This window comes from Rattus norvegicus, chromosome 10 (genome assembly GCF_021556685.1).
Source record: "Rattus norvegicus strain SHRSP/BbbUtx chromosome 10, alternate assembly SHRSP_T2T, whole genome shotgun sequence".
In the NCBI taxonomy this organism is placed as follows: domain Eukaryota; kingdom Metazoa; phylum Chordata; class Mammalia; order Rodentia; family Muridae; genus Rattus; species Rattus norvegicus.
The window spans coordinates 45,508,035-45,531,695 of record NC_141543.1 but is presented as its reverse complement, the minus strand read 5'-3'; the positions used below and the strand labels follow the sequence as shown (position 1 = coordinate 45,531,695).

The following is a 23,661-nucleotide window of genomic DNA, read 5'->3' as shown; positions in this document are numbered from 1 at the left end:
TCCTTCTTCCTGCCTAAGTTGCTTCTGCCCGGCATTTATCTCAGCAATGAGACAAGTAAGCAACATGAGATCCAGTTAAAAATAAAAAATAAATCCCAGATGGCTTAGCAGGTGAGGGCACTTGCTCTAGGGCCTGATAATCCTGAGTGATCTCTAGGCCTAAAGGTAGAAGCAAGCTCCTGACAAGGTGTCCTCTGACCTCCGCAAGCATGCTAGACATAGATGCCAGCAAAACACTCATACACGTAAATAAATACATCTGTACAAGGATTTTAAAAAAATGCAGATGGAGAATGCATATATTACTGTTACAATAGAGTCCTGCTGCCTGTGTGTGCTGCAGTCCCAGTGATCACAGCTTAGCCCCTTAAAAACAACTGTCCTCCACATTTATATGTTATCTAAGCACTTGAGAAACTAAGTCAGGAGGATATCCAGACATATATAGCAAGTGCCAGGACAGCCAAAAACATCAAAATCATGTGTCAAAAAATAAAATTATCAAAGTGCCTGGAACAAACACCTTTAAGTTCAGAACTGCCATTCTTCTGCTGAAGCAGCTATCTAAACAGAGAATGAATGCAACATGACAACACACAGGCAGGTTAGCAAACCAAGGAATTAAACAGAAACCACCCCGAGGTACCAACTTCCTGGTAGGCAGAAGCTACCTCCTTTGCTACCACAGCACCCACCTTCTGCCCGTAGACTGCATCTGCTGGCTTCCCGTTGGAATCCAAGCCCCCGTGGGCATAGGAAGAGTTCTTGCCATAAAATCTGTACAAGAGAAGGCAATTTACTTCTCATCTTCAAGGGCCCGAAGTGCAGGCACTTAGTGTTCAGGCTTGGTACCTATCCACCTCACTGGCAGACTCACAGCCCGGACTCTGTTATGTTTGTACACGACAAGTCCATTGCACACGCCCGAGTGGGAGCAGTCTCAGTCAATGGGCATGAGGCGTGTGTGGCTTTCAAGTCCCGACTTCCAGGTTTCAGGGTAGGATGATCGTGTTGGGAAGGACCTTGGAGTTTGTCAGCAAAGTCAGGCACTTAAAATCAAAGTCAAGTTCCTGTTTCCGCTGAGGACATCTGCCCTGTCACGGACCTGAAGAGTTGGTGCCTTCCCACCTGAGAAGGCAGTGGGCAGTTGTCCTGTGCACGGGTGGTATGAACTTTTATCCCTTTAGCTCTCTCTCATCTATACACCCAATTACCATTTTCATTAAAAGAACATCAGACAGATGTACAGTAAAATGCCAACCAAAGACTGAAGACATCTGAGGGCAACTCAATAACCCCTTAGATGAGCCCACACTACTGCTGGGAATCTATCCTGCTTCCATCTACCTTACCCCAAAGCACACTAACTTGCTACTTTCCTTTTTTTTTTCTTCAAGACAGGTTTTCTGTGTAGCCCTGGCTGTCCTGGAACTCACTCTATAGACCAGGCTGCCCTCAAACTCACGGCGATCCACCTGCCTCTGGCCCCTGAGGGCTGGGATTAAAGGACTGTGCCAATGCACACAGCACCATGTAATTTTCAAGTTATTAAAGAATGTACTTCAGCAGCCTCGGCTCTCTCTCCGCTAGGCCCCTCTACATCGCACCCTTGATGGAAATGCAAGGCTTAGGATATAAGAGCATCAGCAAGACAGGCATGTGTACAATGTCTTCCAGCTCCAGCTTGGATTGCAGCTGATGCAGATCCTGACATAACAACCTTAACTAGCTTTCAAAACAGGGAAGAAAACTGACATAAAACCCAGAAAGAACTAAGAAAAAGAAGAGATTAAAAACATGCAGAGATCGCTTCTGCTGCTCAGAAGTGAATCCAGAGATTTAAACCCTCTGAGCAGCAACATCTACAAGATGACACAAGCTTCTGAAATGCTTCACAGAACTGTCAAGAGAAGCAGACTGTTCTAGAAATGATAAACTGAAATATTAAAAATTTCAACCTGACTGAAGTAGAAAATATGGTACAAATATATCTTTCAACTTGAGTGAAAATTATCCTCAGTCCAGATAGTTTACATACTGCAATAGTGTAAAAATGCCAGATTCGAGCCACCTCACTAGCAAACTAATACAGCTCTATAAAGTAAATCTGTGTGAGGTGGCCATGTGGACAGCTTTATCCCAGAACTCAGGAGGCAGAAGCAGGCAGGTCTCTGAATTCTAGGCCAGGCTAGGGCTGCATAACATAACCTTATACTGTTTCTAAACCTCTATTTAACGGTGCTTATTTGAAGAGCTATCCCACAACACCCCTCCTGGGCATTGAGAGCACACCTGTGCAGCATGTCCGGGGCCTGGTTCAGCAGGGTGTAGTACTGTCGCACAAACTCCCGCCCGACCAGCAGGGGACTAGGCTTCTCCATAACCATCGCTTTGGTGGATTCAACCTGTAAAACAATACAAGTCAGTCAACTAATCATAAGAGTTTGAAAAGGATTAACTCACTGTGCTAAGCCAACTGCACACAGCATCCCTTCAGCATCCCTAGGAGTCTCGCTGCAGTGTGCTAGATACCCTGAACTCACTGTGTAGACCAGGATGGCCTGACACTGAGATTTGCCTACTTCAGCCTCCTAAATGTGTATCACACCCAGTTTCAAGTTTGGAAAGGAATAAACATTAACAAACTAAATCCATAGTTTACATCCCAGTATACTATAATCAGATGAATACATGAGGAAAAAAAAGTGTACAAACTCATTATTCCAAATTTCAGTTTTCCTAAGCTAGGGATAAAACCCCAACAGTACAAATCTGCAGCATGAGCCAGCCCACCATTATTAAGCGCCTAAGCAGCTCACTTAAAGGCCTTCAAGTCCTTTTGTTTTGTTCTTCAAGACACAGTTTCCATGTACAACTCTGGCTGTCCTGGAATTTGCTTTATAGATCAGGCTGGCCCTGACCTTAAGAGATCCATTGCACTGGGACTAAAGGCAGACAGCACTTCACCGTGCACTTCCACTACTCCAGACCTCTCTTGTTTTCCCGTCCTAGACTCAAAGACTCAGCTGATACAGTCAATGCCCATATAACCACTCTCTAGTCTACTTGACCACAAATAAACAAACAAAACAAAACAAGCCAGGCCAGGTGGTGGTGGTACAGGCCTTTAATCCCAGCACTTAGAGAAGCAGGCAGATTTCTGAGTTCCAAGCCAGACTGGTCTACAAGAGTGAATTCCAGAACAGCCAGGGCTATACATAGAAACTAGCATTGGGGCACGGGGGGGGGGGGGGGGGGGGGGATGAGGGTGGGGTATGAAGAGCTACAGGGACTACTGGGCAGAAGGGTCAGCAGTTAACAGCACTGGCTACTCTTCTAGAAGATGTGGGTTCAGTTCCAGCAGCCATCTGTAACTCCAGCACACTTCTTTAGGCCTTTACCAGCACTGAGCAAACATGCTCCACAAACATAAATATTGGCAAACACACATAAAAGAAAAGTTTAACTGGATGTAGTGATGCATGCCTTTAATACTAGTTCTCAGAACGCAGAGCCAAGCAGATCTAGCCAAGTCTACAGTTCTACCTCCAGGCTAGCCAAGTCTATATAGTAAGGCCCTGTCTCAAAAGAAACAGCCAAAATTAAAAACAATTTAATCCCCAGAAATAAAAACTTCTTTATGTTTATTGTAAAATAAATAAATGACGGTCAAAAATCAAATATATAGTTAACAAGATTTTTTTACTAAAACTAACAGCTTAAAATACAATGGAGATTGGGTTGGGGATTTAGCTCAGTGGTAGAGCGCTTGCCTAGGAAGCGCAAGGCCCTGGGTTCGGTCCCCAGCTCCGGAAAAAAAAGAACCAAAAAAAAAGAAAAAAAAGAAAAAAAATACAATGGAGACTTGTAAACTTCTGTTTACAAACAAAGACGCCTGTAAATCCTCAATATCCTCCAACAAGGTGAGCACGGTACATAAAGCAATCCCCCCCCCCCAAGTTGAAACACAGCACCCCGTCCATTTTCTCAGCTATCCTAGATCAGGTTTAGAATTCACAGCAGTGACAGCTCTGAAGCCCCTAGAAACTTCCTTAATACTACAGAGCATTCAAGGCTCAGTAAGAAATTCAAGTCACCATTCTCACTCAGGGAGTTCCCAAAGCATACGGGACTCACAAGGCCACCTCCGCAAGGCTGTACATCAGTGAGGACTGCTGCAGGTGGGATTGTTTACCCCGTGGAGGTTCGTGTGGCTTTTGTAAGTCATCACCAAGGCTGGGATGAGCAACTGATGACGGAGCTACCAACAAGCTCACTGACTCACCAAGACAAACATTTGTTTACATCTCCCCAAGAAAGCCACACAACAGACAATCCATCCTATTTAAAAGATAAAATTATCCAAACATGCAAGCAAAGCAGCATAGCACTCACTACATATTAGAGAAGAACTCATTCATCCCACTAATTTGGGAAGACATGGGCTTCTTAGAAGACTTATCAGACAAGTATATCTGTTAACACTCAGGTGTTCACTGATACACCACACTGCTTCCCTGTTTAAAATATGGGAGGGAGCTGGCAGCCATGGTGCATGCCTTTAATTTGGCACTAAGGAGGCAGAAGCGGGTGGATCTCTGTGACTCCAAGGCCAGCCTGGTCTACAGAGTGAGTTTCAGGACATCCACATGGGAGGGGAAAATCCTTTCAATCGTTATCACTCAAACTTTGGGTTTTACCATGTGTCAGTTATAACAAGCAGTGGTTCACTGTCCAGCCATTTCATATAGAGGGAGGGCATGGAAAAGCCCTCTCCCTTCAGATCATGGCACCTTTAATCTATCCCATAAGCATAGCCACCAAAATCTATTATCAGTAGGAAATGTGGTAGTCAAATGGGACAACACCGTTTTTTGAGTGGGCTGAGTGACACGGACCGAATGGTAGTTCGTACCCTCACCTGGCTCAGGCCTGCGTCCACTTTTCATTTTCTGAGCTAGGATCTGGGTGAGGTGGCTCTACCTACCTTGAAACTTCTTGGCTTGAGTGATCCCCATAATAGAATCATCACTAGTCAGTCTGCTGGTACTTACACTACGCATAGCTGCTGTGCTATTGTGTGTGCATGTGCACGTGTATATGTGTGCATGTGTGGTTTTTTTGAGACAGTATCACACACAATACTGGCCTACAACTTACAATCCCGTCTCAGCCTCTATAGGGTTGAGTTGAGCACGGTCCATTTCTTGCACTATTCTTGAATTCTTGACCCACTTACTTCATTTTACTAAAACCTAAATCCTAAGGGTTGTTCATTTTCCAAACAGTTGTAAGATCAGGTATAGAATCCAGTCAGGGCAGTTCTGAATGAGATCCCGGGGGGTGGGGGTGAAATCACAAATTTATTTAAAACTTTTTAAAAAATGTATGTGAACCACATGTACACTTGGTACTTAAGGAGTTACAATACTTTGAGTGATACAATACATGGGTGATAGGAACCGAACACTGGTCTTCTCCAAGAATACCAAGTATTCTCAACCACTGAGCATCTCTCCACTCCTATTATTTTGTTTTTGTTAATTCAACTGTGTGGTTCTCCAACATGAACTTGGAAGATGGCATTTGGCCAAAGAGGCCCTGCCTACACTATGGAGCAGCTCCAGGAGGCACAAGAAGAGCAGTCTGCCCTCACAAAGGCTCGGCTGTGACAGAACAAGCAACAGCAACTTTGATCCTTAGTCACCAAATATCATGAAGGTGGACCACTGCAGACTGCACATTTGCCTGGCTGCCTACAATAACTGAGCTCAGAATCTGACCCCAGTCTTCAGATTTAAGATAAAAACTGAAAACTCATCACCCCTCTTTAGAAACAAACAATCTTCCTTCTGTGACTTCGGAGCGTCAGTGAGGTCACTGAGGTACAGATCAATGACTCTCCTGCAACCTCAGCCATGATTCTTCTCCCCTTCAAAGACACCAGCAACCCTTGTATTGTGTTAAAGAATACACTAGCACCTCACTCCAAACCTCTGTGAGCAAACACCTAGCTTCCCCTGAGTTCCTGTGCTGACTTACTTCAATGGTCAGTACCCTAGAAGTAAGGCAAATAACACTCTCCCCAAGCCCCGCCCCGCAAATAATAATAATAATAACAACAACAACAACAACAACAACAACAACAACTCGAAAATCAGGAATTCTTAAACATACTGGCTCATACTTGTCACCTTAGCACTTGAGAGGCTAAGGCAGGATTGCTAAGTTTAAGGTAATCTATATTTTAAATTACTGTCCAATTAATTCATCTTCTTTTCTGAACCATGAAAAGCCAGAAACCCTTGAGAATGTTTTTATATTGCTCTCAAACTAGTCAACTCTCAATTCTTTGAAGCAAATTAATTCTATGTAACCCAGTCTGGCCCAGAATTCATTTTCCTCCAGCTTTGGCCTCAACTGCTGGACCTCAGTAGGCTATCAGCACTCAATTCCGTCTAACCTAAAACAATTTAAAAAACAAAAACAATTCAAAAACAGATTCTTTCCAGAAATACATCTGTTCACAGTGACAAATTCATAAACCTGTGAAAATGGTAATGTTCTAGGAAAGCATGAGCTTCGACAGCTCCAAGGCTCCTTCCTCACTCAGCCAGAGCTTCTTTCTGATTACACCGCACCTCCTCTCCAAAGAGCTTTTCAGAAATATCTGCAAATGTGGACACACCATCCTCCCCCTATTCCCAATGCATAACTAACAGGCTAGCGATAAAGCTACCAAGATCAGCACCAGGAAGCAGGCCAGCTGAATGACTTAACTAGAAACAGCAAGTCTCCCACACCCTCCCTGGAAGGGCTCGAGTGATTCTGAAAGCACAGACAGACAGACCCCCTGTCCTATAAGACATTGCAAGTTCAGTAAGCACTCTGTCAGGTCACTCCTACTTCTTACAGTTTTCCCAGGAGGGTAACCTCTTGGATAGAACATAAACCCTACCCTTAAATCATTATAGTTTATAGAGAAATCAGAAATGAAAGAAAATTAACCTAGGAAAAGTGAAAAGTTAAATAAGCCATTTTCACTTAACAAAGTAGTATTCTAATGTTTACAATTTGTTTTTTATTTGTGTGTGTGAGTGCATGCCTTAGCACACATACATCTTAGGAGACCAAAATCCCCTGGAGCTGGAGTTACAGATGATTGTGAATCACTATATGGGTGCTAGGAATCAAACTTCCACAATAACAGCAAATACCCTGGAACCACTGAGCCATTTTGCCAACCCCCCAACTTTTCGTTTTTATTAAGCAATCTGCAAAGCCCCAGTTCTTCAATAAACTCAGCCATTGGAATTAAGGCCCATGGGATAGAATATCTGAGACTAGATAAGCCATAAATCTGGAGGAAAACCAAATATTACAGTTCTGCTAAAGGAAGATAGTAAAAAGATGACTCCTAATGACATTCTGATGTACCCATAAATCAGTACCCTGCTCAGCCATTATCAAAGTTTCTTCTTGCAGTAGATGGAAACACAACTGGACAATGTACCAAGCGAGAGACCTTGGTACATTCAGTCCTAAATGGCATGTATCCATCAAATCCCTCTCCCTCAAGGTTAAGGGAGCCCAACAGAGGATGCAGAAAGATTATATGAGCCAGTGGAGACAGGAGACACCAAGGAAACAAGGGCTTCTAGACACAACAAAGCTGACACATATGAACCAGAGACTGTGGCAGCCTACACAGGGTCAGATGGAGTCCCGGTGTTAAGAGAGGAAGAGGACACAAGCCCCATCCCTAACCCAGAAGCTCTCTCAATAAGATAACCATTCACAAAGGAAATATGTCTTCTCTAACAGAGCCTCACTTAACCATGCCCAGCAGTCAGTGGCCAGCACAAATGAACTCAGTGGGATTTTCGGAGGGTGTTTTGTGTTGGTTTGTTTCACAATGGTTTGGGCAATTTTTTTAAAACCGTCCACAGATATTTTGTTTATATATGATGGTCTCCAATTCTGTTTTTGGGTTTTGTGTGTGTGTGTGTGTGTGTGTGTGTGTGTGTGTGTGTGTGTGTGTGTGTTTGTGTGTGTGTGTGTCTCAGTGCCTGTGTTTCCTGTGCTTTTGGCTGCTTTCTTTCCAGTTTGATTGCTGTCCTATTCTGGTGTTTGTTTTTACTTTACCTTATTCTACTTTACTCCTATTAGATGCCTGTTTGCACTCTAATGCAAGAAAAAGAAGGGGTGTGAATGTGGATGTGTGGGAAAGTAAAGAAGATCTGGGAGGGGTTGGGGGAGGGGAAACTAATCAAAATATTCTGCATGAAGAAATAACACACAGGACTGCAGGGGTGGGAGTCAGTAGAGTGCTCACCTACCTGACCTGGAGTCAGCCTCACACACACACACACACACACACACACACACACACACACACACACACACACTCCTATCCCTATATTTCTTATTGGCTGGACTGACTGGCTTGCAAACTTCTACATAAATTTTCAAAACTTCTCACTTGACCTCAGGTTGCTCAATCTCATAGCGTCTTTGCTATGGAATGGACAATGCCAAGTAAGAGTCTCCCCTTAAGTCTAGACAACCAGCCCTGTCCACTCCAGTTGCTGACACTTGGGGACCAATGAAAGCCAACCACACCACTGCCAAAGTTTCAACAGTTCTGCTTACTCTTTCCAACAGAACAAAAACTAGCATGTCAACAGCTCACTTTAAGTGACAGTTCTAAGTTTCAAACAATAGAATATAAGAAGTTACTACTATCCACAGTGGACAGCATTGAGGAACATGCTTGGCATGAACGAGGACCTGTGCTCAGTTCCCAGCACCAAAGAACGAAAATTACAAAAAAAAAAAAAAAAAAAAAAAAAAAAAGAAAAAAAGAAAAAAGCCCAGCTCGGGATTTTTGAGAGCATTTGCCTAGAATGCAAACAGGGCACATAATCAAAGCAAAACTAACAATTCCCAGGAAGTACCACACAGACAACAAACAAAACATTAAAACTATCTCTTCTCAGGCAATCAGGAACAAGAGCAAGGGTGGGCTGGACTACGAGGACAGCCTGGAAAGAATAACCTACTGCTGCCTTGTCTGTGAACTGTAAGATTGGTAACCTCAGGAGAAACTGGCTGAGCTCTTGCTTATACTGCAGGCATCTGTGAGGTGACCACATGCACATTTAAAGGACTGAAAACTAAAGAAAAATAAAGCCCTTAAAGGCATCACTCCCAAGACTGAAAACCAACACTGACTGCACCACATAATGGGGTATAAGACCTGGTTTACCCATCTAAGAGTCATACTCTGTATAGTAATCAGGAGTCAGCACAGAAATCCAGGTGTAGACAGTCACAATTGTAATCCCAGTTCTGAGTGAAACCCAGCCCGAGCTACACAATGAATCTGAAACCACCCAGACAGAGATCTAAGAAGCAATTTTAATAAAACAGGTCAACTGTTTTAAAAAGCATAGTAGTGAGGAAAATGTCTCAGTGCATTTTCAATACCTACAAACTAAAGGCAGACAGGTAGTCTTAATAAACACAAATGCAAATGAGCTCTTAACAGGCTAGCTATGAAATAGACAAAGGGGTCCTTGGAAGTGACTCATCAGGACACTGTTCTGTTCTGACTCAGGAACACAGTGTCTAACTAGCATGAACAGGGCCCTGCACTAAATTCCCCACATTACAAAAAACACATCCACATACTTATGACTAATCCCAAAGGATAGTACAAACACAAGTAAGCATACCTCATTCTTTAAGAAAGGATAATACAAGGCTGGAGAGATGGCTCAACAGTTAAGAGCACCGGCTGCTCTTCCAGAGGTCCTGAGTTCAATTCCCAGCAACCACATGGTGGCTCACAACCATCTGTAATGAGATCTGATGCCCTCTTCTGGTGTGTCTGAAGACAGTTACAGTGTACTTATATAAATAAAAAATTTAAAAACAATTTTTAAAAAAGTAATACAATTCAAACTCAAAGGGCAGGTTGGGAGGCGGTTCTGTGATCAAGAACACTTACTGCTCACTTAGATCCCAACAGCACGGGATAGCTCATAGCTGACTTTAACTCCAGCATCAAGGGTTCTCATGATCTTGTGGCCTCTGTGTGTATGCATTAGTTCACCTACCCCTTAATCTTGAAATAGATCAAACCAAATCAGCAAACAGAAGCCAACTTCCAAAGACAAACTACCCAACAGAAGAATCCTTAACCAAGGATTCTTTTTTCCCCAGTGCTTGGTTTGAACTTAGTGAATTCGAGGCAGGCGTTTCTTTCCTCCGGCCAGGATCTCACTAAATTACCTAGGCTAAACTTGAACCTGCTGGCTCAGCTTCCTTACCTAGGAGGGAAGCCTGGGGTACTGGGAATACTTTTGTGGGGGTAAACAGTTCACTATCTTGATTGTGGTGATAACTACATGAGCAAAAACATCAGACCACCCCTTTAAATGTATGTATTACCTTTCCCATCAGATCCTGATAAAGCCATCCTTAAACTTCCCCTACACTAATAAAATAACCTGAAAAAACATGAAAAGTCAGAAGGGAGTGGGAATCTACATGGGAAAATTAGTCTTTACGCACCCCTAACCCTGACTTTTTTTTTTTTTAAAGATCTCACCCTGTAGACCTGGCTGCAATTTACCACATAGAGCAGGCTGATGTAGAATTGAGGTATCTACTGCCTGTCTCCTGACTGCTAGGAATAAAGGTGTACACCACTAAGTCAGGTTTATAATCTTTTAATATTTATTTACTATGCATGCATGTACACACATAAGCACCCATGCATGGACATCAGAATTGAACTTGCTGGAGTCTGCTCTTCTCAGAAAGGAAATTTTTAAAAGCAATGCGAACTATTAATTATTCTCTGAGTAGTGACAAAGTGTCATTTTAACTATTTTACAAATGTATCAAGAGCACCAAAACAAAAAACACTCGACACTGAGAATATAAATTAGTTATCTGTGTTTGAAGGTTAATACATTGTATTTTAATGTTTGAAATAAGACTCTGGGAACTGAAACAATGTCTTTCCAGGACAGAGTTACTTTGTTGCTTGTAACTTTGTTGTCAATCTCTTCAGAGGCAAGTACAGCACCAATACTAGATGAGACAATGTGTCCACCAGTCACCTAAATCCTTTGGACTCACTACCTGCCACAATCCTTCCAAAATTCTCTCCGGTGAAAGGCTAATTTTAAGTTAGGCCAGGCAAAACACCCCATTAATTAATGCAAGGAAGAAAATACTTAAGTAACAACAAAGAAGCAGTTAAGCCTCAGGCATGAGTCCAGTTACTTGGAAGACTACAAGTTCAAAGCCTGCCTCAGCTCCAGAGTTGAAGACCATCCAGGGCAAGAAGCTCAAATAAAAGGTAGAGAGGCCTAAGAACAAGGTGCACAGTGCTGGCCTATCATGTCCAAGACCCTAGGTTTACTGCCCAGTACCACAAAGAGGAAAGGAGAAGGGGACAGAGTGATTATACTAACAAAACATTAACATACAAATCATTAAAAATTGGTTAATACTGGGCATAACTCAAAGAACAGAAATTAATACCATAAGGTCCCAATGATAAAAATCAAATCACTGAATTATCAAGGGGTACTGGGTCTACTGGAATCCCAGCATTTCTGGAGATTGAGGCAGATCAAGTTCAAGGCTAGTCTAGGAGACAAGAGAAATCCTGTCTCAAAACAAACAAACAAACAAAAAAAAGTAGTAGATAAGGAAATATAAACTCTAAAATTAAGTAGAAAAGCTTTAGGAAAATCAGACTATTACAAAAAATCGGCTGGAGAGATGGCTCAGTGGTTAAGAGCACCCGACTGCTCTTCCAGAGGTCATGAGTTCAATTCCCAGCAACCACATGGTGGCTCACAACCATCTGTAATGGGATCTGATGCCCCCTTCTGGTGTATCTGAAGACAGCTACAGTGTACTTATATATATAATAAATAAAATAAATCTTAAAAAAAAAAAGCCGTGGTAAAATACAAAAAATCATGGAGCTGGGGGGGTGCCTGGAGAGGTGGCTCAGCAGTGAAGAGCATTGGCTGCTCTTCCAGAGGTCCTTAGTTCAATCCCCAGCAACCACATGGTGACTGACAACCATTTGTAATGGGATCCAATGCTCTCTTTGATTGTGTCTGAAAACAGGTACAGTGTTCATATAAATAAATAAGTTCTTTTTTAAGAGATCATAGGTTCCAAACAGTCTTCAAAATCAGGAATGTGTCACCTGGAGGCAGAGGCAGAAGAACCAAGCAGTAGAAGTCAGACTAGGTTATAAGAGACCCTATCTCAAAATAGATCCATAAATAACATGGTTACAGAAGTCTTTGCCTTTAATTCTAGAATTAAGGCAGAGGCAAATAGATCTCTGAGTTCAAGAATAGCCTGGTCTACATGGTCAGAGTTCCTCATGAAACCCCATAAATGTTAGCAACTTTAATATACATGCCTACAAACTCAGATTCTCCCTCCTAAAGGAGATAGTCTCATTTCCCCTCCCTTGGGTATGGTTGGACTTAAACACTGCCACTTCACGATCCCCAGCAGTGCCATGGATGCATAGGAGATTGTGGTGCAGACCTCTGTGGTCCTCCCACAGAACCATAAATGCAATCCAGCGGTAAGACAAACCTGAATGAGATCCTAAGTGTCAAGGTCATGAAGGACAGAGACCAGAAACTCACAGATGAGAGACTAAGGAGACAAGAAGACTTTGGAGTGGATCCTGAAACAGAAAGTATGTTTGCAGAAGCACCTGAGGAAACCAAAATAAAGCCTATGTCAACAGGGTTTACCAATTTGTTTTGATAAATACACATGGACTACATAGGATGAGGTAAGCAGATCTGTGTTACAAGTCTTCCATAAATCTAAAACTATATCAAATACTAACTCTTCTGGGAAGAAAAAAATTACAAATATCAGTACGCTGGACAACTTTTTTCTCCCAGAGTAGCCCCCGCCCATTCCAAAGTTAGCAGAAAACTACCTTAACCCAGCCCACACCTTAATCCCAACCTCAGGAGCCCAGGCAGCCTGTGCTGGACAGCAACACCCCAAAGTGTAGGGATGTAACTCAAGGGCAGAGCATTAGCCCAGAGTGCACAGGGTCCTGGTTCTGGTTTGATTCCAAACACCACAAAAGAGAAAGACTGAGAGGGAAAGGCACCTTACACTTAACTCCCAGTAGTAACTCCAGCTCCTGAGATCCCACGGCGCACAGGTGGACATGCCAGGGTTTTCTTTGTAAGATGAAGTCTCACATAACTCAGGCTGGCCTCAACTCCGTATACAGCCCAAGATAACCCTGAGACCATTTTAAAAACACTAGAAGTCCCTAGGATTGTGGGTTAAGAGTCCATATTGGGTCCTGGTTTCAGTCTGTCACAGCAAAGTAACCCCTTAGTGACCAGCCGAAACACACGGCTCTCTGCCTTTACACCTAGACACACTGAAGAACAGCACTGCAAAGCCTTCCTTCCAGGGCTGCAGCTTTCTTTCCGCTGTATAATGCAAACCATGCATTACAGACCTATACCCTTTCACCTGGCTAGTAGCTCAGCTTTCCCAAATAAAGTTGCACATTAAAAAAAAAAAAAAGAAAGAAAAGAAAAGAAAGACTAAACAGAGAATAGTAAATACTTCTAGCTAACAGCCACTAGTCACCAGCTACAAGGGGGTGACAGCTGCTAAATCTAAATTTAACTCCTGAGGTTGGACGAAGGTTCTCCTGAGCTTGGGCAAAGGTTCCCCGCACTAACTGTAACAACTACAGAGGAAAAGGGATATTATTTCTTTCTTTTGAGACAGGGTCTTACTGTGTAGCTCTGACTGGCCTGTAACTTACTATACAGACAAGGTTAGCGCCTGCAACTCAAGAGATCCTTCTGCCTCTGCCTCAGAGTGCTGGAATTAAAGATGTGCACCATCACACACGGCCAGTTACCCCCTCTGTAAGTCAGCAAGGTAATGTAAACTCTAAAGCGTACAACTCTAGCTCAGCACTGTAACTTTAAAAAAAGTAACCAGGCAGTTTTATAACATTGACACAAAAAATAAAATAAAAAATAAATACCAAACTTGGTTTGGGTTACAAATTCTGTTTTCTATTAAACCTGCTAGCTTTGGACTAATTCATATGCAGAGCTAGAGAGATGGCTCAGTGGTTAACAGCACCGACTGCTCTTCCGAGGTCCTGAGTTCAATTCTCCGCAGCCACGTGGTGGCTCACAACCATCTGTAATGGGATCTGATGACCTCTTCTGCTGTGTCTGAAGACAGATAGTGTACTCATATACATTAAATAAATAATATAAAGTTAAAATATAGATAGATAGCCAGGTGTTGGTGGCACAGTACTCAGGTGGCAGAAACAGGCAGATTTCTGCGATCAAAGCCAGCCTAATCTACAGAGTGAGTTCCAGAGCAGCCAGGGTTCCACAGAAAAATCCTATCTCCAAAAGGGGGTAAGGGGATATGCAATTGTAAACCTACTTAAAAACCCTGACGTCAACCTATGCTTATGCTTTCCACATAATCCAGAGATACAGGGAAATCCATTATATGACAATTTTAAAAAAAAAAGTGCTTTCAAGCAGGTCAAGAACATACATTTCCAAAATCTAATGCTCAGGCACTGGGACTGACAGCAGAGAACTGAAAACCAGAATGTGAGTTAAAACAAAAGAAACTGCCCAGTGTGGTACCTGTGCTCAGCTAGAATCATAGCCCAAAAGACTGACCTCCACCAGCAGTAACCTCTGACCAGGTTGGAAGGGAGCGGCCAAGGCTTCTGTCACTTTGCTTCAATTCACTGCTTTCTGACTCTGAGCTAGGGAGTCAATTTCCTATTCCTAAACTACTAACCACCTGCCTGAGAAGCCAAGAGCACAGGTCTTTTGAACGAGTGGGGATGAGATTAACAACCATTCTCTTCAATTAGAGCATTTCACCTTGATATATTTGACCTCAAGCAGTTAGTAAAACTACCTTGACTCAAACTTCGCAGGTTCTTTTAAAAGGGGGCAAATGGCTAACACCGGCCTACCCCTCCTGCAGGTTTAGAACAGTTAGTTCCAAGGAAACAATGTTATACTCAGAAGCAAGCTGGTTATGTTCAGCTGCAGCCCAGTAGCCCCACAGCGTTTGGTCCTTTTTTGCCACTTTGTATTTACTTGGAAAACAGAAGCACAACTTTAAACTTCCTTGATTTTTAACCTTTTGCAAGGATGTGCACCTTGAGAGCCAGTCCTAAAACTTTTGTAATTTTGTAGTCTTGTTTCGGTTGGAAAAATCTGCCATCTAACGTGCTTTCTAGTCTGGGGGTAGAGGTGATCCTTAGCACATAGAAAGATAGGTTAACCACAAATCCTTGAAAATAGCTTTGCAAACTCTAGAAATCCAACCAAATAAGTACTAAAATAAATTATTTAGCTGGACTTGGTGGGATGCACCTTAACTCCAGCACTGAGGGGATTCGGAGATCCTCCTGAGTTCCAGGCCAGTAAGGGCTCCATACTAAGAATTTTTTTTTAAAATAAGTTGATCATAGATGGTTTGGTAGGAGACCTGTCTACTGTGCTTACCAACAAACCCAATCAGTGACTGTGGCCCAGTGAATAATTGGACACTGGACACCATCCTCTCCCCAGCAATTTCAGATGTGACTTATTTTTGTGGCTCTGGTGACTGAACCTGGGGCTTCCTGTATTCCATGCCAAGTGCTCCACCTCTAAGCTGAAGCTCGCTCGGGTCCTATCCAATTTCAAACTTTTACCTGAACTCTGGTGAGAATTTAAACTCTTCGCTTCCTTGGACTTATAATCTTCTCAAAGGTTTTTAATCTAAGTTTGTTCCGATTCAAAACTAAAGCATTCGAAATTAAAAAGGAGACTAGAAAGTCAAGATCTAATGTCAGAGTTTGACTTCCTGCTGGCGGGAATTTCCCATTACCTCGAGGTGCGTTTTGGACCTGCTGAGAGGCACACACTCAATTACATTACATTGGCTGTATTTTCCTCTCTATTTTCCCCAGAAGCTAACTTGGAGGCGCATCTATCTATCCTCGTAAGTGCATAGAAAGCCAAGTCCTCCTTTGTCATTCAAAACCCTACTTGTAATCTCCCTTCTCTGGAGTCCCCCACTGGTTCGCACAGATGCCACCACCGGTCTTCTCATGCTGAAGTTTGCACCCCAGCCCAGGTTCAAGAGCTCAGTGGCCAATAATGTGCCATAGCCACGTTGCCTGCACAGATAGATGCCTGTCCTTTCCCTACTGAGGGCCTCGGTACCAACTCGTTCTCCAGTTCACTGTACCTACCTGATCGCACCCAGGTGACCAGGAAGGGCGGGAAAAAAGGGAACTCTCGGCATAGTGCAAGGGGAAACACAGGGGAGTTTGGAGAGATCAGGTCTTGGCGTGGCTGTCTCTGCACCACTGAGCCCTTGATCCCGGGGTCGCGCGCCTCCGCTCTGCAGCCCTGGGAGGCGCGATCACGCTCTCAGCTTGGGCTCCCCCAACCCCCATCCCCATATCCGAAGGCTTCCTTAGGGTCCAGGCCCAGCTACATCATCCTGGAAAGTCGGCGCGCGCCAGGGAATGCGCGTGGAGCACGCAGGGCCGGCCAGACGCGTGACGCCCGCCGTTGGCGCGGCGGACCACGCGCGGGGCCCAAGGCGCAGGCAGGAGGCCGCGCCGGCCGTTGGTGGGGGTGGGGACGCGCCGCGCGGCCTCCCGGGGCGCTCCGCTCGCGGCCGCAGCTCGGCTCACGCCCGGCCCGCATCCGATCAGCCCCACCCGCGGGCCCATGTACCTGTGCGGCTGAGCGGGAGGACAGGGCTGCTGCGTGGGAGGAGGTGGCGGCGTCCCTCGCGCGATGCCGCGGCACGCGTGCCCGCCGCCCGCTATATAGTCGCGCTCAGCCGAACATGCTGCTCCCGGCCGTGTGTAAGGACCAATGGCCGCCTCGCTGCTGCGCCCCTTGGCTGCGATTGGACAGCGTCTCCGTCCAAGGGCCGGGCTCCTGAGTGGCTGCCGCATCTGCCTATAACTGAAAGATCCAGAGCCCAGATGGACACGAAATCTCACCAATACTTGGGTGGGTTACAAAAATGAGGGCGGGATGCACTGAGAGCGACACTAAGACAAGCCAATAGTTGCATGCATCCGTTCTCATTGGCTTACATTTCTTTTTCTGGGCGGAAACCCACTGTCCAGGCAGGAGCGGTTGATCCACAAGGTGGGGCCCGTGTACTTTGGGGAAGTAAACCCCATGCAACTGGGAGGTAGGCGCGGGGGAGCAAGGAACCCCCCAGCCAATCGCAACACCGGATGGAGCTGATTGACAGGGAGGGATGGACCTCTCCAAAGGCCGCCCCAGGGCCGCCGTGCCCTCTGGAGCGGTTAGAGGATGTGCTAGCTACATCTTCCGTTCCCTTTCCTTTCTCTTCCTCTTAGGTCGAATCCTGTCCTCGAGGACCCCCACTCCCGCCTTCCCTGACGACTTTGGTACCCAAGATCTAAGTGACAGAATTCCCTGGTTTTGGTTTGTTTTGTTTTGTTTTTTCTTCACATAAAAACTTTTTCTGCATACATTTCAGAAGAGCACGCGCTGCTGACCCTTAGCATTACTCAGCACGAATGCAGAGGACAGCGAAATTGGTTTGGTCATGGGACCCCCAGAGCGTAGCCTCGCTGGCGTTTGGGGATGCGCTTGTCCTCCAGTGGCTTCCAAGCTTGCATGCCTGGATGGCCCATGGACTTTTTCAGAAGGTTTTCCCTTGTTGCGATTGCAGAGACGAGATCCCCACTTTGATCACCCTCTGGCTTGCGTGCGCTATAGGGTGCGTCACCTCCAGCCATTGTCACATGCTTTTCAAATTGAAATGAGAATTTACCCAACTCCGAGACAAACACGCCTGGTTCCCGCATAAGCCAGAGTCCAAGTAGCATCTCAGTCTGCTGCTGTCCCCAACTTGGGGGTTCTGTGAGCCTTCTAACCACCATGAGCATTTTATATTAAAAGTGCTGTGGTCCAAATGCTAAACACAAACTAGTCTGTGTCCCCTGGAGGCGGGGAGAATTTCAGGCCATCCTGAGCTATATAGCAAGTCTGAAGCCATCCTAAGTGACATGAAAGCAAGCCAAACATTAATTTGTTTTAGGGCTTTTTGAGCCAAGGGCTCCCCCTTGTAACCTATGCTGACCTGGATTTACCATGTAGCCTAGGCTGATCTCGAACTCGCCGTCCTCCGTCCCAACTTCCTAAATAACGGAAATACAGGCATTAAAGTGTTACAGAGAGTTTCCAAAAGGGAATATGTGGACAGTACCCTCGTGCAAAGACTCAGCCAGCCCAGCCCAGGCTGGAAGGAAAAGACAGCCAGGGAACCTAGAACTCTGGAAGCAAGGAGACAAGGGAAAAGTCAGTAGTGCTCCAGCACCCCTGTGTCTTCTGCCCTGAAGCAGCCAGAGGTGTCAAGAGTGCCTGTTAACAGTGGGAACCACTTCTAGGGCTTCAAGCACCAAGCCCTGAAGCCGGGCTAACATTCCTACACAGCCTTCTAGGATCACTTGGTAGGATCGCTAGCCTAACCAAGGAATTTGGACTTTAATTTGGAACTGTAGAGGCTTTGTTTGTTTATTAAGATAGCCCTGGCTATCCTGGTACTCACTGTGCAGACCAGACTGGCCTCTAACTCATAGAGATTCCCCCTGCCTCTGCCACTGCCTCTTGACTGCTGGAATTAAAGAGATGCGGCCCCACATCCATCTGAGAGGATGGTAAACCAGGAAATTTGAGATTCATCTCAGGTTTTGCAGGAAAAAAAAAGAAAAATGAAATACCTAATTCAGAGAACTTTGACAAATTGTCACAAGGATTCTCATTACTACAATTCCAGTGTTCCTGGCAGATTTGCCTCTCTCTCTCTCTCTCTCTCTCTCTCTCTCTCTCTCTCTCTCTCTCTCCATATTATTTGTCCCATCTGGCCTGGAACTCATAAAAATCCTCCTCATTCTGCCTCTGCTAGGATTAAATCATCATGCACCACCAAAACTACCTTAAAAAATGTTTTAAAGATGTATTTATAAGGGGAGAAATCCATAAAGATACATATCTTTTTGTTGTTTGGGAATTGTATACATGCATGTGAAGTGTTTCTATCAAGACCACCCTATTCACTCTCCCTCCGATTTTATGGGGGTTTCCACTGGGTCCATTTAGTACTGCCCTTATTTGCATGGGCATAGGACCACAGTAGTCTCTCTGGTGACATCCACCTGAGGGAAACTGACTTTCCCTCTCCGAGTGACCAGTGGCCAATAGCTCCAGAGCTAAGGGTGAAACTTTGTGCTGGAGCATTTTCTGGCGTGACTTTCCCCAGGTCTTGTGTGCATGCTGTCACTGTCACTGTAGGTTCATATGGGCAGATGCCCTGTTGTGTCCTGAATCATCCACTGTCTCTGCCCCTTACAGTCTTTCTATTCTATTCAAGAGCCTTGACCCTCAGGGTAAGTAGGTGAGACTGGCATCCCACTTAGGGCTCCACAGTCTTTTACTCTAGCGTGTTGATCAAATCATGAGTCTATGTGCACAAAGAGGCTTCTCCGTGAGAGTGAAAAGATTTTGCAAAGCCAAGGATTGCATACAGGCCCTGAGGTCTTCCAGACCTGGGACTGGAGTTAGAACTTGGGGTGGGGTTGGGGGTGGGGACTGTCTTCTATAGATTTCATAAAACTCTGTAAACAAAGGTTTACTTACTACAGTAACATTCAGGGCAGCACCCTTTGTGACAGAAGTCCAAGCCAGATAGGTATCTGGTTGCACATCTGGATACCACCACTCCCAGAGGTGGAGGCAGGATTACCACTTTAAGAAGGCTACTATGGGGCTGCAGAGATGGCTAAGTGGGTAAGAGCGCTGACTGCTCTTCCAGAGGTCCTGAGTTCAATTCCCAGCAACCACATGGTGGCTCACAACCATCTGTAATGGGATCCAGTGCCCTCTTCTGGTATGCATGAAGACAGCTACAGTGTACACATAAATAAACCTTTAGGAGAGAGAGAGAGAGAGAGAGAGGGAGAGAGAGAGAGAGAGAGAGGCCAAAATATTTTTTAAAAAAAGAAGGCTACTATGTAGGAAGACTGCATCCAAAAAAGAGAAAAGAAAAAGGAAGCATCCTGCTACATAGAAGAGTCAGACATAATAACACTAACAGACACAATAACACAATCTTCACAATTCTAAGGGACAGTCACCAAACCATCCAGAAGATGAGCCTACAGGTATCAGTATAGAGCTGTTCAAAAGACAGCGAGCAAAGAGGAAGGGAGAATTGGTACTTCATGCCCAGCATAAGGCAAAGCAATGCAGCAGAAGCTTCCATGGAAACACGGAAGAGCCTGGGCTGTGCAGGCCCACCTGTGTGTGTCTTCTCACTGGGCTTGCACTGGCGAGAAAGACTCTGAGTCACAAGAAACAGTTAATGATTACCAAGAGTGGGATGTACTTTGTCCTAGTGGAGAAGACAGGTTTAGTTTTCATTCTGTACCTTTTGCCGCTGTGGGTTTTTGTTTGTTTTTTTCTGTTCTAATTTTTTGTTGTTTTATTTGAGCCAGGGTCAGACAGTCTGGCCTTTAACTTCTGATTCTCCCGTCTCCACCTTCCGACTGCTAGTATGATGGGGTAGGAGTCACTGTGCTCAGCTTATGGGTGCACACATGTCATGGGCTGGCCTGTTGAGGTCAGAGGACAGCAAGACAGTAAGCAACTGTTCTCTCATCCTACCGTGAGGGGCATGGGGATGGAACTCAGGTTGTTGCTGTCACCTGGGCCCATAATATAAAGATCTTTTTGTTGTTTTGGGACAAGATCTCACCATGTAGCCTTGGCCGGCTTGGAATCTGATATGTAGACCACACTGGTGTTGAATTCATAGAGATCTGCCTGCCTCTGCCTCCTCCATGATGAGATTAAAGATGTGTGTCTTCACTTTGGGCCTGGGATTAGGAGTTTGAGTCCATCTTGAGGGTACATGGTAAGACCTTGTCTCAAAAATTAATTAACTAATTAAATGAAAGAAAAGAAAAATAGTAAAATAAACCAGGGCAACAAGACCTCTTTCCACAGTCTAATGATTCCGGGCATGCAAAACACAAGAAGCCACTCATACAAGCTGTCCTCTGACCTCCAAATACATGCCACGGTAAGCCAATGTGCAAACTCAGACATGCGAAATACGTAACGATAATATTTAATTTTTTTTCCACACAAGAGAGGTTTATTGTGGGGGAAAGGGACAAAGGGGGTGACGGAGACAAAAGGGGGAAAAGAGAGAAGAAGAATATCTAATTTTTAAATTATTTTTTAAATTTAAAATTAAAACCTTTCAGGTGGTGGTAAATGCCTTAATCCTAGCACCAAGGAGGCAGAGGTAGGCAGATCTCTGAGTCCCAGGGCAGACTAATCTAAAGACTGATTTCCAGGCTAGCCAGAGCTATTCAGAGAAACCCTATGGGAAGATAGATAGATAGATAGATAGATAGATAGATAGATAGATAGATAGATAGATAGAATAACCTTTTCCCTTTTTCTGGGAGGCAGTCTAAATGAATCTAGCAAAACTTTAAGTGACAATTTCTCACACTCAAATTTGTTCTATTTTGAATTTTAGGGAAACTGTGTGTAGTGTCATCCCAACACTAACTGCATTAAGGCCAGAAGCAAGTCCGTTACATCCTTCAGGCAAGGACTCTCCGTGAGGCATGTCAGGGGCAGGTAAAGGAAGTCTGACAGCAGGAGGTGAAATAAAGGTGGCTTCCCTTCCCCCAGAATAAGTCTCGGGCCATCGATGCTCAGCACTGGCTCCGTGGCTCTTACATCAGCCTCTGTGACATTTCTGTCATGGACAGCAGTCATGGGAGATCCTTGTTCTCTAGAAGTTATGTGGAGTTGGGGCAAGGAGGCAGAGAGTGGTATCAGTTCCCTTTGTGAGGGATACAGATGTTTTCCCAGAAGCCTCCCAGTCAGAACTCCGGCACATTCTGCAGAGGGATCTATCTCTTGGACACCCGTGTCTTAACCTTCTGGGCAGTTGAATCTTCTTACATCCATCACGCTTTGTATCAGATTGAATGGTTGTTAGCACTTGGGACATGGCATTATGTAGTCCAGGCTGGCCTTCAACTTTCAGCAATCCCCCTGCTTCCAATTCTTTTTTTTTTTAAGATTGTATTTAGTGTGTGTGTGTATGTGTGTGTGTGTGTGTGTGTGTGTGTACAGTCACTGTCTTCCCCTGCTTCCAATTCTAAATGATGAGATTAACGGTGTTAACTACCATGCCTAGCTATTATGTTCTTACATTTATTTTAGTTCATTTTATTTAAGACAGGTTTTCCTAAGGTTCAGACTGGCCTCCAATTCATGACTTCCCTGGCCTCAGCCTCCAGAGAATAGGGGGAGGGGTTGTTTATAGACACCTGTGTCGCCATCCCCACCCGTTGCATCCAGCTAGTCTTAGATTCTTAGACTTTTCTGTTAACCAACTTCTTATAAGTTCTATATTCAAATTTTAGTATAGTTTCTGACTGAACCCATCCTGACACACAGAACGACAGATTGCCTTCTTAGTTTAGGGAACTTCTCTTAGCCCTCAGCTCAAGGACACAAATGGCTGGTGGAGGAGATAAATCTAATCTGTTGGTCCTTCTGGCACTGTCGAGGAAGCCCGTCTTCTACATGCGTATCAATTACCCATGAAGTAACTTGGTCGACTGGGCTGCCGTAATTGGGTGAGAAAGACACAGTCTCCCAGGTTTTGTTTTGTTTTGTTTTTTCTTAGGATAAGAGTGGTTAGATCTTTTTTGATAAACTTGACACAAGCCTCGGTCATCTTGGAAAAGGACTGTAACTGAAGAATTGGTTTCATCCAATTGGCCTATAGGCAAGTCTGTGTGGGTATTGCTCCCTCCTGAGTGCTGAAATTAAAGGTCACAGCCACCTTGAACTCTGGATCCTCTGGGTCCTTCTCCCTCAGCTTTGGTTTGGTTTGGTTTGGAGACAAGATTTTTTTTTCTTTTTTTTACATAGCCCTGGATGTCCTGGAATTTGCACTGTAGATCAAGCTAGCTTTGAACTCAGAGATCCGCCTGCCTCTGCCTCCAGAGGGCGGGGATTGAAGGCACCACTTGGCCCTCAACTTTTCAAGACCTGGTTTTAGAGTTGTGTACTGATTTACTCTGTGCCTTACACTTACATTTGGTTTTGTTTTGTTTTGTTTTAAATATGTTTTTCAGGAAAGGGTCTCAAGAAGTCCAAAATGGCCTTGAACTTTACAGCTGTGGTTAGCCTTGAACCTAGAAACCTTCTACCTCAGCCGCTCTAGTAACTGGGTCAACAGACCTGCCGCCCTAGGCCAGGCAACTGTAGTTTAGGGACTGAGTAATAAGCAAGAGAGACGGTCCCTTTAGGGAAATACCAGATCCCTCATTCCTAGAGCCTTGGCCTCTCATTCCCTAACCTTGTTTCAGAAATGACCCAGTAGAAGGTACAGGTCTGGTCTCCACAAATTAGCCTCCGACTGGCCCCAAAGAGCCTGGCGGGTCCGAAGAGAGGGGGTACCTAGTGAAATAGTCATGTCAGAAAGGGG

General features: G+C 44.6%; 2 protein-coding genes and 1 non-coding gene across 6 annotated transcripts in view; 1 reads left to right on the top strand and 2 right to left on the bottom strand.

Moving 5' to 3' along the window:
* Positions 1–16,897, bottom strand: part of G3bp1 (G3BP stress granule assembly factor 1) — a 33,379-nt gene extending 16,482 nt beyond the window's left edge. Inside the window, 3 exon segments of one of the 2 annotated variants that reach the window (NM_133565.1) lie at positions 696–777; positions 2,293–2,405; positions 16,827–16,897. In NM_133565.1, coding sequence (NP_598249.1) covers positions 696–777; positions 2,293–2,387 — 177 coding nt within the window. In that variant the 5' untranslated portion in view covers positions 2,388–2,405; positions 16,827–16,897. 2 annotated transcript variants of the gene reach the window in all.
* On the bottom strand, positions 4,725–4,864 carry LOC148002875 (small nucleolar RNA SNORA29). The gene has a single exon (XR_015632481.1). It is a non-coding gene; the product is annotated as a small nucleolar RNA SNORA29 (small nucleolar RNA).
* On the top strand, positions 15,554–21,791 carry LOC148002874 (uncharacterized). Of its 3 annotated transcripts, none has more exons than XR_015631634.1 (3): positions 16,932–17,111; positions 17,471–17,558; positions 21,688–21,791. XR_015631634.1 is itself a non-coding variant. In XM_087574951.1 (2 exons), exons 1-2 carry the CDS (start codon positions 16,613–16,615, stop codon positions 21,717–21,719), a joined length of 531 nt encoding a protein of 176 aa, XP_087431077.1. In that variant the 5' UTR covers positions 15,554–16,612; the 3' UTR covers positions 21,720–21,791. The 3 variants fall into 3 exon arrangements, 1 of the variants encoding a protein (XP_087431077.1); XR_015631635.1 differs by having other exon boundaries at positions 17,060–17,252; XM_087574951.1 differs by lacking the exon at positions 17,471–17,558 and having other exon boundaries at positions 15,554–17,111.
* Positions 21,792–23,661: the final 1,870 nt, after the last annotated feature.